General features: G+C 43.6%; 3 protein-coding genes across 6 annotated transcripts; 1 reads left to right on the top strand and 2 right to left on the bottom strand.

The window, feature by feature from the left end:
- Positions 1 to 1,191: 1,191 nt before the first annotated feature.
- UBR7 (ubiquitin protein ligase E3 component n-recognin 7) lies at positions 1,192 to 10,102 on the bottom strand. Of its 2 annotated transcripts, XM_015629906.2 has the most exons (11): positions 9,909 to 10,102; positions 9,614 to 9,747; positions 9,411 to 9,471; positions 8,250 to 8,345; positions 7,124 to 7,177; positions 6,215 to 6,320; positions 4,969 to 5,153; positions 4,309 to 4,440; positions 3,781 to 3,943; positions 2,869 to 2,930; positions 1,192 to 2,078 (listed from the first exon to the last, which is right to left on the bottom strand). In XM_015629906.2, exons 1-11 carry the CDS (start codon positions 10,062 to 10,064, stop codon positions 1,986 to 1,988), a joined length of 1,242 nt encoding a protein of 413 aa, XP_015485392.1. In that variant the 5' UTR covers positions 10,065 to 10,102; the 3' UTR covers positions 1,192 to 1,985. The 2 variants fall into 2 exon arrangements, with proteins under 2 accessions (XP_015485392.1, XP_033371242.1); XM_033515351.1 differs by lacking the exons at positions 7,124 to 7,177; positions 8,250 to 8,345 and having other exon boundaries at positions 9,909 to 10,080.
- GON7 (GON7 subunit of KEOPS complex) lies at positions 9,931 to 11,092 on the top strand. Its single transcript, XM_015629907.2, has 2 exons — positions 9,931 to 10,495; positions 10,593 to 11,092. Exons 1-2 carry the CDS (start codon positions 10,258 to 10,260, stop codon positions 10,718 to 10,720), a joined length of 366 nt encoding a protein of 121 aa, XP_015485393.1. The 5' UTR covers positions 9,931 to 10,257; the 3' UTR covers positions 10,721 to 11,092.
- A 2,880-nt stretch (positions 11,093 to 13,972) lies between these two features.
- TMEM251 (transmembrane protein 251) lies at positions 13,973 to 19,292 on the bottom strand. 3 transcript variants are annotated; one of them, XM_033515352.1, is made up of 2 exons: positions 19,238 to 19,292; positions 13,973 to 17,228 (listed from the first exon to the last, which is right to left on the bottom strand). In XM_033515352.1, exon 2 carries the CDS (start codon positions 17,210 to 17,212, stop codon positions 16,817 to 16,819), a length of 396 nt encoding a protein of 131 aa, XP_033371243.1. In that variant the 5' UTR covers positions 17,213 to 17,228; positions 19,238 to 19,292; the 3' UTR covers positions 13,973 to 16,816. The 3 variants fall into 3 exon arrangements, with proteins under 3 accessions (XP_033371243.1, XP_033371244.1, XP_033371245.1); XM_033515353.1 differs by lacking the exon at positions 19,238 to 19,292 and adding an exon at positions 19,018 to 19,137; XM_033515354.1 differs by lacking the exon at positions 19,238 to 19,292 and adding an exon at positions 18,619 to 18,745.
- Positions 19,293 to 19,298: the final 6 nt, after the last annotated feature.

The following is a 19,298-nucleotide window of genomic DNA, read 5'->3' as shown; positions in this document are numbered from 1 at the left end:
GGCTAACAGGTAATCACTGGGCTCCCTGTGTCTGTCTGGATCATGGATGGAAACAAGACACTCCAGCAGCACTGAGAGAAAACAAGACAATACACAGTGAATGGTTCTTTTAATTTTTTTATATTGTAGTTAGATGTGCAGTTACAGCTCCTGTAACAGTTGCTACCAAAAAAGAGCATGTACAATACCCAGAGTTAAATTTAAAAGCAGCTAGGAAAGGGCCCTGGGGGTCGATGAGGCATTGAGCATGAGCCAGCAGTGCCCTGGCAGCCAGGAGGGCCACCCACGCCCTGGGGGCAGCAGGCACAGCATCACCAGCCGGGTGAGGGAGGGGATTGTCCTGCTCTGCTCTGAGCTGGGGCAGCCTCACCTCGAGCGCTGGGGGCAGTTCTGGCTGCCACAATGTAAAGTACATACAAAGATGTCAGGAGAGTGTCCAAAGGAGGGCCAGGAGGACCTTGAGGAGAAGCTGGATGAGGAGGTGCAACTGAGGTCACTTGGTCTGTTCAGCCTGGAGGAGGCTGAGGGGAGACCCCACTGCAGTTACAACTTCCCGGGAGGGGAAGAGGAGGGGCAGACACTGATCTCATCGCTGTGGTGCCCAGTGCCACGACTGAGGGAATGGCCTGAAGCTGTGTCAGGGCAGTTCAGATTCGGTATCAGGAAAAAGTTTTTTCACCCAGAGGGTGGCTGAGCACTGAACAGGCTCCCTAGGGAAGTGGTCACAGCACCAAGCCTGGCAGAATTCAAGAAGTATTTGGACAATGCTCTCAGGCACATGGTGTGGCTCTTGGGGTGTCCTGTGCAGGGCAAGGAATTGGATGTGATGATCCTGATGGGTCCCTTCCAACTCAGCATACTCTATGTCCTATGAAACTGCTCAGCTGAGCATCTATGCTAAACTACTGTTTGTAAATAAAATGGTCAGAAACAGTCAATAGTGAGAATGATAAAAGTCACCTTTGCTTTTCAAAAACCATTAACACGGAAGCAGAATAGTACCCCATGATATAGAAATCCTCAAAAACTAGAACTTTAACGTACATTTTGGGTCTAACTACATTAGGCTCCAAACTTACAAAATCTTAATTTTTAATTGCATCTAAGTGTAGTCTTAAAAGTCAGTGAAACATCTCCTGTCCCATGATTCTCAGTGGTTATAAAAAGAACATTCCATACTATAGCAAAATACCAGGATGCTGCAGTGTTTTTAGCAACATTTATAAAGTAGAAGAATTTGCTGTAGGCTAGAGTTTAAAATCAAAGCACGTAACAACCCCCCATTTTTAGTTTCTAATTTAGTACCTCCTCCTAGCTATTGTTTATGGTCCGATGAGTGAGTTAAAATCGTCTGACAATTTTTTTACCAGAGAAACCATCCCTGTCCAATACTATAAATATGTTTTTTAATGTATAAAACCAGATTGCATCAAGCCTAAGCTCTGCTTTCCCATTTATGAGCAGCCGGGGGAGCACTTCCCCAGCAGGAGCCGGCAGGCAGCAGCGCTGGGCTCAGCCCCTGGGGAGGCACGGCAGGGCAGGAACCGGCGGCTGCTCGGTGCTGGGGTCCTCCCAGAACCGCTACAGCCCGAAGGGGGAAACGGAGCCATCCAAGGAGGAAAGCCGGGAGCGCGTTCCCTGCCCCCGGTTTAGCACAGCCCCGGCTCCAGGCCCTGGCAGTAAGCAGGGGAGAGGCGAAGGGGAAGCAGCAGGACACACTGCTCCGGTAATACCCTCCTCCCCTGGAAACAAGGCCGGCATTCACGGGAATGCAAAGTCGACCGGTACTGGAATCCCTCTAACTGCAATGAAAGGATTTGTTAAGCCCATGTTTTAGGTGATACGAATGAAGGAAGTCTAAGACAAAATGATGATGTTTCTTGGACAGCTGGATTTTGATGAGAAGCCAAAAACTGAAGATATTTTTTCTGTTTGCCAGTGAACATTGTTTTGCCAGTTGTCCTTTCAACCCAAACCCTCTCAGTCTAACTACAGTAGTACTGCATCCTGTTAGTCCGTCGCCTTTTCCGAGACTGAAATTCTTCAAAGAAGTTCTGAATGTCTTCTCTTTTAACCACCTAGGAGAAGCAATGAAACCCAAGTTGTGGTGCAAGAACTTAATTAAAGGATCCTGTTGTATCTCCACACATAATAGACAAAGCACAGAAAAGCAAATACCCTGAAATTTCTCTGGTACAGCTTTCCTGTTGCACCTGAAGGAGAGGATTAATGCCCAAATTCTATTGTAGATAACACGAACAGGGAAACGAGTTCCCCAAAGGCACAACAAACACATGGAGCAAAGCTCCCAGTGGTATTTTAATGACTCTGACCTCTTGCTTTTACCATCAGAAAATTTAATACAAAGCAAGATTTTCACTAGTTCACTTCAGGGTCATTTGGATGTAACTCAGAATGGCAATACAGCAAGTCAGCCAACAAAATGCAAGTTTTACTTAATAACAGCCTGCAAATTCCTGCAGGAAAACAACTGATAAGACTGATAATCACAATCAGCCCTTACTCTTCTAAGGGTTTAGATTTGATGCAAAAAAACCCAGAAAAGTTAAAGAGCTTTTCTTCCTGAAAATCTTACCTAGAGCAAGAGAAGTTTCATTTAAATACAAGAACTTCTCTCAGTACCTTGCAGACAGATTTCTGTAAAGTTCCCATTATGTCTCAACAATGTCATTAAGGAATTGTTAAAATTGTATGAAATAAGGGATTTCTGATTTCTACTGCAGTTCCAGCAGCTCCAAGAGACAAGAGAAAATATCACAAGAGAACATCATGGTATTCACCACCCAGCCCTCAACAGTTCTTTAAAACACATTTTCTGGCAAACAAATTCTGGAGGCTGCTCCTTACCGTTCCCTCATCTGCAAACCTCCTGAGATAGTCAGTCAGTTCCGTCTTTAAATCATTGTACTCTGGATGGCAAAGCAAAGGCAACGGAAAAAAAAAAACAAAAACAGTAAGATACCCAGTTTTAGTTTAACAGTGGCTCAAGAACACAACTTGTTCTACTTCCCCTTGTCATTTGTTAGGTTTACTTCAGACAAACCTACATTTGAATTAGATTATTATTAATATTAATGTAAACATAAGAAGCCTAATAATTCATGAAACTAACCTATGTAGTGTGAGTGTCTGTCTGGGCTGATTTCAGAGAAAGGTACAGAGATCAGTGAGTGAATCACTACAATTAACTAAAAGACTGCCCCTGCTCCCAGCTTCCCCCCACAAAAGCATGTGTGGGTCTTGGTGGGAAGGCCCAGCCCGTAACTCGGGATTGGGACACTGTCCTGGCCAGAGTGCAGAGCCCTGACTGGAAGAGAGAAACACAGCTCCAGGTTTAACACACCTCAGCACTGCCTTGTCACTATGCTCTGCAGCACAGCTACAGGGGATGCCTGGCTGGCAGTCCCCAGCCAACAGGAGATTGCCAAACAACAGACGAGGGTAAGATAAATCAGCCAGACAGCAGAAGTCCAAATTAATGCTTAAATATTCGCATTACAATAAATCGCTATCATTACAGTATCTAAGTTGTTAAACAGGGTGAAAGTTCACACACCATCTAGTGTCTCACTGTAAATTAAAGTTGTAATGCCACAGAGGACCAATCCTGACTGAGGTGTGCAACCTGTCATACAGTTGTTTACATGTTACTTCAAAAATATTTCAAGACTACACTGCAAGGCCTGATATCAATCTCTCGTGGCAAACTGTTCAGTTACAGTGTGTTAAAGCAGATTCTAAAAATGAAGTTGCATTTACCACAGATGAGTTCCACTTGCTGGACTCTGTTCATACTGTTAAGGGTGTCCATTAAAGGATCTCTCCTCTCTGTCTCTTGGTCACTGGTACCCTTATTTTCATAAGCCAAGACAGTGTCACATTCATCTGTCAGGAACTGGACTTCAAGCTCTGAGTACATTTTCTGGAAAATAAAGTAAAATTTACTTTTATGTGACAAAACTTCTCAGATGGAGGTTCTCTCCCACAATCCTTGTTTTATCCACAATAAAAATAAAACGATGAATCTGTACCCAGTATTTCAGAATCTCCTCATAAAATCTTCCAAGCAATACTGGATTTAAGCAGCAAAGAAAATACAAACATTTAGAAGCCCTTCCATGCCATATTAATTCCATAGGATTCAGTGTGAATCTTTATGTGGAGTGAAGGGCAGTTTCAGTGTTAAGAACATTCACACAGATTTCACCTAAAGCTACTCAGTGATTGTCTGGCAGCTCCTCCCTGCCTCTCCCACATCTGTGGTGGTAATGAAGAGAACATACATACCAAACAGTCTTCACAAGTGCACAACTTGCTCCTCCAGTTCGATGGCCAAAAGGTGGCAGTATCTTTTTTCACAAATGGCTTGCTTTGGAGCTCTTTTAGCTTGCAGAGTGGCTCCTCACTCTTAGTAACTACCTGAATTAAAATGAGAATGTTCAGCACTCTATAACAGCACTTCAACGAGACCCTGTTTTTTTTAGCATTTTCTTTAGGCAAGAATTTTCTTTTGTCTCAAACACGTTTTTATAAACAACCTGTATTACCATCCACATGAGAATTCTGATGTGATTTCAGCAAATTTCCACAGGAAATTTCTGTAGAAATTTACTGCAATAATTGTATTTAAGAACTCAGAGCTGGACCATGATGAAAGTGTAGCTACACCACGTATTAGAACAAACAGAAGTCACCTCAGTGCACTGACTAGGTGGCTGAGAAGAAGGGACAGCCCATCTACAAACAGACATGACACCTCTTGACAGCCCTGTTCCACAGCCTATGCTGTGCTCCACAGAGACTGCAGGTCTGAAGGGTCAGTGACTAAAGAGGAACATGGGAACAGATTGGCCACCCCTTCTCTGAGCCTGTACAGAGCAAGGTGGGCTTCACTTCAACTATAAGCAGCATGAAGATGTGCAGGTCAGAAAAGAAGGTACATTTTACCTCAGGACAGGCAGGCCCAGAGCTAGTGGATGGCTCATTAAATTGTTCTGATTGCTTTTCTTCCTTTGTGTCATGGTGTTCCACTCCACTTTCTTTTTTTATTTCTTTCTTCTGCTCTTCACTTTCCTCTACCTTTAGGACAATCCCTTCATCTTCAAGGGAATTTGCTTTGGTCAATGGAGGAACTGGAAGATACATACCCACAAGTAAAAATACTGTGCCAGAAAAAGTACAGATCACTCCAGACATTCTCTCTGCTTCTCCTATTCTAAAATACTCTGCTTCCCAAAATCTAAGCCCTAGGAGAGGGAACAGGGTATCACAATTTGAGAGTTCTTTACTAAGATACTTGTCCTTCCTGAAACCCCTTGCTAGCTATCACAGTTTCAGTAAGTGCCACATGCTTTTTTATTGACTGTATCAGAGTTTTTCTCCAAGAACACCTCAAAAACACCACCACAGATTAAATATGCTAATCTCTTGTTTATTTAAAACAAGTTTCTGTTTTGATGCCAGTTTAAGTATGTGCCCTGTAACAAAGCTGGTTAGAAAAAGGAAAACCAAAACCAGACAAATGCCCCATTCTGTACGATTTACATTAGAAGGAAAAGAGCTCCAGGTAGCCATCCTTGAAAATATCATTGAAATTTTGGGCACATGAGAAAATTATCAGCAGTTTATACAAGCAGCAATTTTAGGAGACTATGAGAAACTAGCTCTTTCCACAGAGATCAAGTCATCTGTTCTTTTAAGTCCAGGGAGCTGAGAGAGGCTTGTTGTGACCATAGGGGATGTGCGTCCTGAGCACAGCCCCAGCCCCTACCCAGATTAACACTGAACATATTCATTCCAGGTCACTCTGTCATTCACTCTTTGCTGCTCAGAGCATCTGTAAGAACTGTTTGTCTCACTGCTTCCCTTAGGATGGCTCTTCAGTTCTTTGATCCAGTTTAGAAATTAAGTTCCTTGAGTTAAGCATAAAAACTTCATCCATTTTTTGCTAGACATCTTTGATAAAGTAACTAAAAGCAAGCAGCACAGAATTAAGATTTAAGAATGGAAACTGTTTGGTATTTTTACACAAGTTACTGGCACCCCACATGTTCCATTGCTGAAGGTGATTGTCCAGTATAAATAATGAGTATAATTTTTCCAACCACTTAAAACCAGTCTTATGTCATTAACAGCCACGTATCAGACATACGTGCTCACAAAACACCGGCTCAGATCTCTTAACTTTCTTTACCTGCAAATTGTGATGCATAAGCCCATAGGAAATGGCAACGTTTCATGCAGGCCTGGCACACCATTTCATGGAAGTCTCCACTTTCAGGGGGAACTGCACCCAGATGCTGTCAAAAAGAAGCAAGCACGCAGTAGTGAAGAATCTGTATTGATCATACACTGAAATTGTCCATAAATTGATGAAAACTATCTGGGCAAGTAAGAGCACTTAGTGGCTTTCTTCTGGAAAACATTCCTGCAAAGCTCATAGTATGCAGTACAACACTCTTCATTACTGCACTTAATACAAAAGAAGTTTATCTACAAGAAACCATAATTGAAGCAAATCATCTTTTTTTTTTACTCTTTGATCCTGCAACTTCAAACACGAAATTTCACTTGTGCCCTTCAAGGCACAAGAGGCTGAATCCTTAATGCTTGCCCATTAAGTAGGGCACTCACTACAGTGCTTGGCTGCTTTCAAAAGGCTTCCCCAAAGTTTGAAATCAAGAATAAACAGCACAGTCTGTTCCTTGCTACTTAAAGGAATTCAGAGCTTAAAAGGCATTTGAATGAAGAACTATTCAGGTAGTTGATAATGATGTGCCTCAGTAAGAATCTTTTCCTCACCATCTACATTGATTTGAGTTTTCTAATTAAAGAGACAGTTATCAAGTTATTCCTTTATTCTGTAGTGGTAACCTTCAAAAAGGTAGGACTCTTCCCAGTATGTTTTAACTGGAGTGGACAGCAGTGCAAGATCAGACTTTTAATGCTCCTTTGCATAAGCTGAAAACAAATGCCTTGGAACTCATGTAATAATCTCTTTTGAGAACTACAGCAAACTTCCCAAGTAAGAATTACCATACAAACCTAACCAACCAATTTGTTCCTGTGCAAATGGCAGTTCTGCTGTTTATAGTTTTCTTACCCTTCCATGGAACCAGTCTTCACAAACTATGCATTGAATCATCTCATCTGGAATCTAGATAAATAATCATATTATTAGCATTAATAGCAACCTCCAGAATCTTTCACAAGTTTCAAACTGCAGTAACCCTCTTCACCCCTCACAGGCAGCTGCCATTAATAAGCAGTTTGTGCTTTGTTAGTCAGTTTGCCCTCAGGTTCAACAGCACGTCATCTCTCATATGACGGAGGCTGTGGAAATCCAATTTATTACTAAAAAACCAGTCCTCCCAGCAGGGCAAGTCTTTCTTACAGAAAGCTAATAGAAGTTAATACACTACTGGTATCCTTCTTCCTATAAACAGAAGTGCATGAACAGACAGCTCAGCAGAAGAAAGATACTGATATTCACATTGTCATCAGGTCTGTGAAACCTGCCAGAACAAACCTAACTGATCACCATATAGGACAGTATGAAGTGCTTTGTTACAAAACAACTATTAATGATTTCTTCAGAAATGTTTTTAGCTGTCTCTGAACTTCAGAGAGGGGAGCTTATAAAATGCTTTTTTTTGTATTTAAAAGACTTGTGCCTTCCCTGCTCTTTAAAACACCTGTTTTCTGTGACTGCAAACATCAGCAGGCACATACAAAGCCAATGCTGTGTTTTAGTATTTCAGAGAGACAGAAAAGTGTTCTGGCTACTATCAAGGACTGTAGCTAGTGCTATGGGACAGGACAGACTCTCTCCATCCCAGAAGCCTTGCCAGAGCATTGCTGCAGGCATGGGGAAGCAGGTGCTGGTCTCTCCTAACACGTGCAATGTGTTTATTCTGCACTAGTCACATTTCTCAAGATGATGATTATCCGGTCCCCGAGGGGAACTCTGCAACCTCAGGGAACTGCAGCACTATTTTGTCCAAATCATGACTTGTCCTCCTCATCTGTTTCTAAGGCATGAACATCCTTTACCATTAAAAAAAAAATAATCAAGTAATTCCTTCATACAACACGTGACAACCAATATGGAACATAAGATTTCTTGAAGTGGGATCTTCCTTGAAAAACAGCTCAGTGACCACCCTTTACACAGTGTCTAACATAAACACCATCTATATATGATTACTACTGGATTTTGTATTTCTTACCTCATCTTCAGGATCAGGGTAAGGTCTTTTACATGTACAGTATAATCCATAGAAATTGTCGTTATATTTATTTCCTGAATTCACCTTGCCCTTTTCCTAGGACAAAAGGGAAAAAGTCTCAATAGACAACACAGTAAAAACAGAGTTTCTGTTCCTCCTTAATTCCTAAAAGCTTCATTATTTTCATCAGCCTGAATATACAAAAAGGAAGATATTCTCCAGTCACTTCTGCTTTACACTGAGCAGCGGATAGGGCACATAAGAAACGATAAAGTTTAAAAGCAAAGAGAGGTAACAGCCTGCTCACCTTTGCAACAAATTGCAACTGTGGTGTCAGACACATTAGTGGACAGATGCTGAAGCTCACTTAACCTGTACAATTGAATTTTCACTGAAGCAGAAGGAACAACCACGTGATCCAATTCACTGACTCAAATGAGAAATAGTAGCATCTTAAAATTGTCAGAAGTGTCTCAGTAGGGATCACTGCACCATTACTTTGCTGACTGGCTGTGGATCCATTTCAATTCTCTCAGAATAAAATAGGCATACACAAAACTATTGTCCGCTTCAATGTTTGGACTGTTATCCTGGGAGCACCACTGCAAGCAAGCCAAGCAGCATCCTGTTGCTGCTTCCCAGAAGATTGCCAGCTACTTGACAAGTTCAAAATGCTCACTAAGTATAAAAGTATAAGCAGCTTAATACGGTAAAAAACCACCCCATCAGTAGGCTCCGGTGACAAAATATTAGGGCAATAATGCCACCACAAAGAAGGAAACTGAACTGTCCCTCTGACAGCAGCACAGACCTAAATTTTCTTAATCCAGGTGCAAAATTGCACCCCAAAAGATTATTCCAGAACAGCTTAAAGCTAGTGAGATGTATTAGTGCAGAAACACCACAACCTGCTTCTGGAAGTGTGCTGACCATGGATGCAGAACTGCTGCACTCATGGATGATAAGGAACAAATGTTCCTTCTCCTCCAACATTTGCCTTTGGTCCCTCAACAGTTTTATACCTTGCCATAATATTCCCATATTTTTTAACTTCCTGGGAAGACTGGAGGCGTCGCATGAGTCAGCACTGGCTGAGGCAAGGCACCAACCTCCCAAGACTGTTATTTTGACTCCGAATGCCTGAAACCTGCCTGAACTCACCGGGAGTAACTTGCACTGCAGATTTTTGAACTTGCTATTTCCACAGTCACAGCGGAAATTCCTGGAAAGAAAAATGTAGCATTTCAGGGTTTATATTAAGTGAGAACACGCTGGGGTTTGCATTCTTAACAATTCCCAGCAGATTATCGGGAGCCACGGGTGCTGAGGGTGCTACACGGCCGCTCCCGCCCCCTCGCCCGTACCTCTTGGTGTAGAGCTCGAAGAGGCGGTGGGTGCCGTGGCACTCGTAGCTGCAGGCCAGGCAGATCCCCGCTGGCTCGGCGCCGGGCGGTGTGCAGGTGCTGCAGGCGTAGAGCGCCTGCCGCTTCACCGCGCCCTGCGGAGACACCGACCGGCCGCGGCATGAGGGGCGCGGGGGGCAGGGGGGCAGCCCCGCCCGGGCCCCGATCACGCCCCCGGGCCCCGCCCCACCCCGGGCCCCGCCCTCCAGATCCCGCCCCCTGGGCCCGCCCCCGGGCCCCTCGGCCCCGCCCCCACCTGTGAGTAACTGCAGCGCTCGTGGTCGCTGCCCCCCAGCACGGCCCGCGCTTCCTTCTCCAGTTCCTCGTTCTCCGCCAGCACCTCCGCCAGGGACACCACGGGTTCCTCCGCGCCGCTCCCCGGCTCGGCACCCTCCGGAGCCGCCGCCTCCATCGCCGGGCCGCGAAGGCCGAGGAGCGCGAAGCGAGGCGGGAAACACGGGGCCAAGGAGGCGCCAGGGGGCGCCACGGCGGAAGCGGAATCGCGCGCGCCCCACGTGACCGTGGGCGGTGTGTCACTGAGGGGCGGGGCGGCCCGCGCGGCCAGCACGTGACCGGCGGGGCGGGCACGTGAGTGGCGGGCGGTGATGGCCGACTTGGCGGCGGAGGCGGATGCGGGCCTGGGGCGGGATTTGGTGGCGGAGCTGCGGGGCCGCGACGGGCGGACACGGACGGTGCGGGTGCCGTACTCGGCGGCGGAGGAGGGCGAGGCCGCCCAGCTGCGCGGGCTCCGGGGCGCCCTGAGCGAGCTGCAGGAGCGGGTGGTGGAGCTGCTGGCGCCGCTGGTGCAGGAGGAGCGGGCGGCGGCGGACGGCGCGCGGCGCGGTGAGTGGCGGGGGGGGCGCGCCGAGGGAGCTCCGCCGGCCCCGGGGCGCCACCCGCGCCCCGCACCGTTCACCCGCACCCGCTCGAACTCTGGCAGGTGGTGGCGGGGATGACGACGACTACGATGACGACGAGGAGGATGAAGGCGAAGACGAAAACAACGTGGACGCGGCGGCGAGCGCCGATGACCCTCCCCTGAAACGGACGAAGGTGCAGCAGCCGTGAGGGCGGCGCTGGAGGCCGGGTGTGCGCCTAGACAGTCCCGTTCGGCTGTACCGACTGTAAGTGTCCCGGGCCCGCTGCACGGGCCGGCTCCTGCCGCGCTGCTGCTCCTGTTTAAATGCGGAATGTCCATCCCGACACTGTTTTAATACGGAAGCCTTTCCGAAAGGATGCGCCTGGGTGTGAGCAGCGTGTTGCTTACGGGGTGCCAGTGTGATGCTGACGCCAGTTTTTTGGTTAACTAGTTGACAAGTATAAAAGTTTTCTCACAAATCTTCTGATTGGTATGTTTTTTAATAACTTATTCCGAGTCACAGTATTTCTTCATTCATGTGACACAACGTTTAAAATAAAGCAATAAAACCTGAAAAGAGTTACTTTTTCAAATACGATCTTTAAAAGTATAAGACAGCTTGTGTTTGTATGAAGAAAAATTAGTATAAGGCCACTGTAAGTATCAAAATTAACAAGCATGTAGAACTGTGCCCGTTCCTGTACAATCCTACAGTGGAAGATTATTTTTGTCTATTGTCTACAAGGTTTAGTCATCTATCAATCACGAATGCCTCTGTGAACAGTTATAAAACTCTACATAGTCACTTCATAGAGCCTAAGAGTGTTCTCTAGCAGAATTTAACTGCCTAAATGGTGTGAACAGCATTTTGGGAGGTTAATTTCATTGTCTTGTGTTCTCCTGACACTGTTATATATACGAAGCAAATCTTGAGACTTACATACGTAGGACAAAGTGTAGAAATAAATGAACTTTTATGAGGACAAAATTGTCTACGTTCGTTTGAAATGCAGGGAGGAGTCAGATATAGGTCCAGTAAATGTATCCTTGACATTTATGTACTCAGATACTCTAAGATACTCTGTTGGCAGATGGGATGGAGGCATAACTGAAAAGACCAACTCAGAAGGCTAAGGAGGTTTATTTGCTGAGGGTGAGAGAAAATTAAACTTACTCTGGTCTCTTGTCCAGCAGTAACATCATAAAGTGATAAAATGTTTAAAGTGCTCGAGGGTAGATAATTTATTGCAGGAAGCGTCCTATCAAAATGACAAAGGCAACACTTTGTACAAATAAATAATCTGATAAATGTATCAGAAGAGCTCTTTCACTTGATCTGTCTTAGTGATGACATCTATGAGCTTTATTCTGCAGCTTTGGAAGCTTGTTGTACACCTACATCTGAAACCAGTGTTTTCCCTTTTCCTCCAGACAAACCCTTCAAAAATGGTATAAACTGCATGATGGCTGAATAGCAACATTTAACATTAGGCAAGAATCTGTGGCCTCTACCTATATACAGTGTCAACAGTCCATTGGCATGTCATGGACTGAAAACTTTTGGTCTAAAGCAACAGACCCTAACTTAGCACAGGATTAAGTGCAGGTAACATTCCAGTAATGGGGTACTTCTTTTTTTTCAGTCAGCCTGGACACAGGAATATGCTTCACCTGAGCTCCAGAAAATACCAGTGAGCATTGAGTCAAAAACTAGCACTCAAATTTCTGCCTTTAAAGAATCCTTGCTAGTCCTTACTGTAGCTATGAAAACTTTAAAATGTCAAGAGCACCAGAGTTTCAGGGGACCTGATGCAATTCTAAATTGTACGCTTGCTTGTGGCAAAAGTGCCCTAACTCAACAGACTTCATTTTTCTGAGAGTTGCTGCAAGGGGTTACAAGGCACAGGAAGCTTACGTGTGATGTCGTTCCCTACCCTCCCAATCCCCTACAGCTGTCTTCTGAACCCCATCTGGGGAGCCCCTAAGTCAACTGTGGCCCTGAATTTTAGGCAGAGGAGGTTAGCCTCAATGGAAAAAAAGATGCTGTGTTCTTCACCTCAGAGAGATGGAGTGCTTTTGTATCTAAGCAACCTTCAAGTGGGCACAGAACAAGCTCAGTTCACCATATCTGCACTGTTCAGTGCAGTTTGTATGTCTTACTAATAGAATTTCATTTTACTGGCCTAAGGAGGCTTACTGGATTTCCTCACTAAACTGAAGGGGAGAATGCTGGTATGTTTTATGGAATTAAAAGATGTGATACTAAATTCATAGTAGTATTTAGATGAGAATCAACTAGCTCCTAGTTACAAAACATTACAACACAAATGTCAAAGCATGTCTCCTTCACAAAGACTGGGATTATATGACATCCTCTATTTTAACTGTTTTGAAATACTGAATTTGCTGGTTCAAACAACTTTGAGGCTAAATTAATGAAGGAGCTTAACAGGTTGCAGTGTTCTGTGTTAAAAAAACCACTTTAAGTCTCAAGTATGCAAGGCACTCATGGTTCTGTGAGGGAGAGGAGGCAATCCCATTATGCCCAGTAACTGGGGCGTTGTCTGAAAGTGCAGTACCTTTTCTAGCTCCCGGGAGAGAGGTCTGCAGTCATCATTTCCATTAAAGGATTTGAATGCCATTCACCCATGGCAGCCCATTTAATTCCCACTCACTCCATCTTAGGAGGTAATTTATACACAAGCTATTATGAGTATCATATTTTCTGATAAAATACCCAGTAGTCTGGCAGCTGGGACATCATGGGGCTTAATTTGTGGTGACTAGGTTAGCACTCAGCAGTGTGAACACCTGAGCAGTGGTTCTGGGCACACACACTGGTCAAATGGACCAGACATGGGCCTTGAGGACCAAGTTGAGCAGAAGTACCTTCTTACAGCTGTAGCATGCTCTTTCTTCCCAGAAGAAAACTGCACCATAGGGGTATCTTTAAGGACAGCTAAGATAAGTCAGTTCTTAAAATTTAACTACATTATAAAATTATTAAACTGTTTTGTGCATTAGGTCATTTGTAGAAAAGTGCATGTCATCAAAGAGTGTGACATAAAAAGTAGGATTTAAAAAAAAACTAGTAAGAGAAACTAGAGAGTATCCTTTTAAGAGAACAATGGATGGACCAGGCAAGAGAAAATAAGGAGAGTTAATACGTATTCTGCACCAACTGAAACGTTTTGTTCCAGGGATAAGTCCTTTTTTGCAGTCCTACTTTGCTGCTGAAAGAAGCATGTCATAAAGAACACTTTTTATTGGAACTTAACTTTTGTCCAAGTTTGAAGGGCTGCAGCCTTGTGTTATGCTCTTCACTGGACCTGCTCCCCCATGGCAGGAAGTGGAGGACAGGCTCAGTAGCACCTACAAATATGTGGCACATTCCTGAGATGGGAAGGGACTGTCAGGTGACAGTCAAGCAGCTGAAGAAACTAACACTGAGACTGCTCGAGTAATGTTCTAGAAGTCTGACAATGCTTTATCTTGTGACACAAATGAATACGAAGAAATCCAGGGTAACTGGCATAGAGATGATCATTAATCACCCTTGTGTTACAGCTACTCACTTTGTTGGCAGAACATGAAAACTCAGAACATTGCAAAACTTCAAGCTTGATTATCCCACAAGTTTGTAGATGTCATTTCCTGTTACAGGCAGGTCTTTGGTGCCTCAGATAATCAGCCTTGACAATACCTATAAATTTTCAGAATAATCAAGCTGAAAGTTATTTCACTACTTATTTTTTTTTAAATACTACAGTAAAAACCAATTTATCATTAATTTTTAGTCTCTCCTTTTATTTACCCTGTGGGTAAGATTTCACCTGTTGATGTTCCCCTGTTGCCAAAAATGCTGGAAGCACCAGCAGAGGTAACTTAGGTCTTCTGCTCCCATTGTCTAGTATTTGTATACACTATGTTAATAGTTCTCCCCTGCTGCTTTCCACTTCAAGCTCAAATCCTTACACACACAGTATTTGCTTGAATTAGACTGTGTGTTTTTCTACAGTTAGTTGCAAAGCACATGCCTGTCAACAGCTCTAAATCCAAAACTAGGCTTCTGATGGAAAAGTCTATGAACACGGGCCTCGGTTTTGCAAGTCCCCACCATGCCCAGCACATGCTCCCCATCCAGACTTGGGTCATCCCACCAGGCCTGCTAATTTATTTGCCAAGGGTCACATGCTTGCATGACAGAAAATGAGGCAGTTCTTCCTATCATTTTCTATTTTTGACGCTTCCTCTTATGCTCTTGGCTCTTCAAATAATTCTGTCTGCACACAATGTAATTGTTGAGTTTAGAACTACAACATCAAGTTAAAAACAGTCCAGCCAGAGGTATCTGTCTTACACAAAAGTAAAGAAGCAACAGGATTCAGTTTCATCCAGCAAGCCCCAAAATTACAGGCTACAAACAAGTAATTAGGGCACAGAGCATAAGAGGAAAACAAAAGATGAACTGAACATGCATGCTGAGGGAAGGACATGAGCACAGGCTACAGCAACCGATGGCCAGCACTGCTGTTTGGCACTAAACGTGCAAAAAAAAACCCCACTAAACCAAAAGCAAACAACAAAAATGAAAAGCTATTGATAAATATCTGCATTAATAGACTTGTGTTTATAAACATTGAAAAGTTTTTATTTTATAGATAAATAGCATGGTGATTTTAAAAGTTGAGAAAGAACACAACTTAAAAGCTCTGACTTCCCAAGATACTAACTACTTGTAAGAGTTTATAATTTACTCTTACACCAGTACACCAAGATGGCAGCTTCCTCCTTTTCATATTGCACTTAGAACTCAAACCTTCTTGCAAAGTCTACTTGTTTTCAGGTCCTAGCACCAATGCTGACAATTGAAACCAATGTCTCAAAATATCTCAAATAAGTACAAACAGAAAATTTAAGGTGTTGGAACTGCCAGGCTTAAACACAGCAACACTGAAAATAGTGTTCTCTTTTGAAAGCAACAGAAAGACGACACTCCAGGACTCCCTTAAAGCAGTCAGAAATGGATTAGCGTTTGTGATTAGGTATGGACAATCACATACAGTTGGAAGTTATAGTCAAGGAGTTTAGTTCATAATTCTTTTGAGCCTACTGCTTCTGAGAAGTGTATTTTGCACTGTTTTCACATTTGTTACTTCCATCATGGCTGAAAATTTGAGAATAAAAAAATACCTATTCTCAGAAAAAACAAAGAAAGAACAGGTTCAGTCTTACTCAAAATATGCTATTCCAAATAGCATTGAAAAACAGAGGTTGAAACTATGGCAAAGTAATCTTGGTGGAATTTCAGTATGACTGAAGAAATCTGCATTCATTACACGAATAAGAAGGTATCTTACTTCTTTGAATTTCTGGAAGAAACATGATTCATATCTGTCTTACATCCTGTTTGTAGCATCCCCCAACCAGTTAAGCTTTCCCAAATTCAAAGTTTTTCCTAATATATCAGTTCTCCTGTAAACATGGTTTTGCATTATGTCTGGAGTGAAATAACAATGGTCATAAATTTCAGTTACTTGTAATTTTATCAAGCAAGATGATAGGAGAAGGGAACACAGAAGAATTTTTGTGCAGACTACAGACCAATGCCAGCATAGGCTGCTTTTGATGTCATAGGAACAGTTTAAAGCATCACAACTCACTGCCTGCCTAATACAGTGTGGGACTGTTGTGACTGAAAACAAGTAGGCTACCACAGGAAAAAATGTACTTTTTCCCTTTAAAGGTTTGCACAAACTTTATTCTTTGCTTCCTGATTTTGTATCTAAATTTATTTTTCAAAAATTCATTAAAAACAGCAGTGATGTAGATAATTAAAAAAAAAAAAAAAAGCAAAGAATTGTGTTAAGTGCAGCTTTTATAATCACATTCTTAATTTCTTTTTTCCTTTTACATTTACCACAAAAGAAGTATCTCACTGATTTCACTCCAAGGGAAAGCATAGGAAATCACTTTTTTGTACAGAGGAATAAAGTTGTGGACCAGAAACACGTTTTCCCACAGGACATTTCAGATGGAGAGTCGCAATTTTGCATCATTAAGGCAAAATGAGGAATACTTCCATCACATGTCACACAGGGCTCTCCACTCTGGCCACTTGATAGATCCATAATTAAAAACCTTTGTAGTTACTCGTTTGTTTTAAATAGAAAACAGTTACTCTCTTCATTGCTTATCAGTTTGAAAGAAAAGGCTCCTTCTGGCCTTCACTCAGAACTTCAGTCTCGTGATTAGATCAAGCATGTGCAATTGCTTCAAATCAGCAACAGACACTAGAAGTTGAGCTAAGTGTCAATCAGTTGTAATCTACTGATCTGGTTAGAGGCCTTCACAAATGTTTGGTGACGATTGCAAATAACAGCCAAGCAGATAGGAATGATGCAATACCCAACAGTTTTGGGGTCCGCTCTTGTACAGGAGTAGAGGAACAAGAACATCTGTAAATATGGTATTAAAAATATTATTGTCCACAGCCAAAACGGCAAGGATAGCAGTCGTACTTTTAAGGAGTGTGTCCATGTGGTTCCTTCCTGTGGTTCCTTGGGGTGTTGCTGAATGTGCTCCAGTGCTAGTTTGTTGTAAGTCTCATTGATTTCAAAGACGTAATAAAAAGCCGCAGCACTTGCTAACAAGTACAGCCCCACACCAATCCAGCCCATCCTCTGGCGGAAGTTCATCATTCTCCATGCTCTGCACCTGAAACAAAAGGTGACATAAATGTTCAGTACAGCTTGCAAAAAGAGGGGACAGGTGAATTTGTGAAAAAGAGGGAACCTTGGTTTTCACAAATTAATTTTCTGTAACTTTTCATTACACATTAGTTAAAACAGCATGCACATCAATTTCTGAAGACCTGATCATAGAAAATCATTACTCTGCCAGCAACAGGTTAATGGCAACAATATAAGAAGCTCTACTGATGCCTCTGCATAGTTTAGGGTCTGCTGGCTATCAGGATATACCTGGCTAAATTCAGGTACTCAGGGAACAAAACAGAAGTCATCAATTGGGCAAGTTCCTTACCCCATCTGCCCTCAATGTCTCTAGACATACAGTGGGGATAAGATTTTCTATAAATACGTAAAGTTTTGAAAGTTCTTTGATGCCTGCAAGACAAACATGCTGCTAAACAGCTAGTAATGGTACCATGACTGCTTGCCTGTGCTGCAGCAACATCCAGTTGTATTAAGCTGTAGCTGAGTGCCCATTAATGAACCACAGAAAGGGATGTTTTCAATTTGAATGTGAGGTTCAAGGGTTAGGCTGTACTAAAGGTATGTACTTGCACACAGGAAGGTGCTATAGCCATGCTACTTGCTCCTAAATACATTCCCACTGTCCCTGTGCAGACACTTGCCACAGGCCTTCCAGAGGAACTTGAGCTGCACACCTGCACTGCTCAATGCCTCGGCACAAAACAAACCAGACACTCACCATCGGGCACTCTTCAGAAAAAACACAAATTATTGGAGCCCCACAGACACTACTGGGCTCAGTTTGATCTGCTTCAAATCTCCAGCTGGCTGAATGGGTCTAGGTGACTGGAAACACTCTTCAAACCAGTTACAAACACTCCAGCTGAAGTACCTCCACAGAAATCATCACTTCTTTCCCTCCAAACAGCCCTTGCACAGGGCAGGGAGAACTACTGCTTCTCTGTACCTGACTAGGGTTCTCTGAAAAAAAATGTTTTTTCAGAAGGGTAAAATCCTTCTATGTAGTGCTGTTTCAAGAAAATATACCAGGCCTCTAAAACACCAGACACAAGTGCTTACTGAAAAATTAATTATGCATAGAAAACAGTACAATTCATGGAAGCATTAGAGAATTTACCATAAATGATACAAAATCATTACACCATTCTAAATCACCCTAAGTCAGACTAATCTGCCAGTGTGGTTGGCAATCCTGAAAAATTTACTTCCTGATTTTACCTAACTGAGGGACATCCTCAACCCTGACATGACAGAATCTGATCAAGGCAGCTGTGGGGAAATTGTTCTGGCCCTCAGAGTGCTGCATACACGGTGGCTAAAAAAGGCAGGCATACAGGGACGCAAATAACCTGAAATGGAACAGTAAATACCTGAAAAGGAACAGTAAACACTTGAGAACGCTATTGCAGTCTTAAGATGCATCTATATAACTCAGCTGCTCGTTTCCCTTCATTACCCCCACAGTACATTTAGTAGGACTACTGAAAAATTCGTGAGAGTAGCTGTTAATCCACAGGGCTAAAACTTGAACCCCAGGTTTGCGTTTACGCGCTAAATAAGCCTCTGGCTGTTTTTTTCCAGCAGTTTGGCATATCCGAGCTGGCTCACGAGTTGTCGCCTTCGAGGAAAACAAACCGTCACAAGGTATGTACATACTGAAAGCACAAACACTATCAAAACAGCAGGAGATTTAAGAAGGTAAACACCACCGCGTTTCAATCCTGTCCTTGAGCACTAGCCAGAAGAGAAGCCCTAGCTCCTGGTTATACCGAAAGAGGCTGAGGCAACAGTTTATTCATTGTTATTCCCCATTTTCAGACCCAACTCCAGCTTGCAGCTTGTGGGCACATCCGCGATGGTTCTCAGACCCTTTCACCCACTGGGGCTCATCCTCCGGCGACCGCCCGCGCACACCTCCCGCCGGACCCTCGCCCCGGGCGAGACGCTCTTCATCGCCACGGGTCTTTCTCGGCGCCGGCAGCTCCTTACCTTCCTCCTGCGGAGAAGGAGGGAGAAGGAGGGAGCGGGAGGGCGGCGGCGGGCGGCCCGC

This window comes from Parus major, chromosome 5, assembly GCF_001522545.3.
Source record: "Parus major isolate Abel chromosome 5, Parus_major1.1, whole genome shotgun sequence".
Classification (NCBI taxonomy): Eukaryota; Metazoa; Chordata; class Aves; order Passeriformes; family Paridae; genus Parus; species Parus major.
Note: the sequence above shows the minus strand (reverse complement) of the source record. Positions and strands in the feature narration are given on the sequence as shown.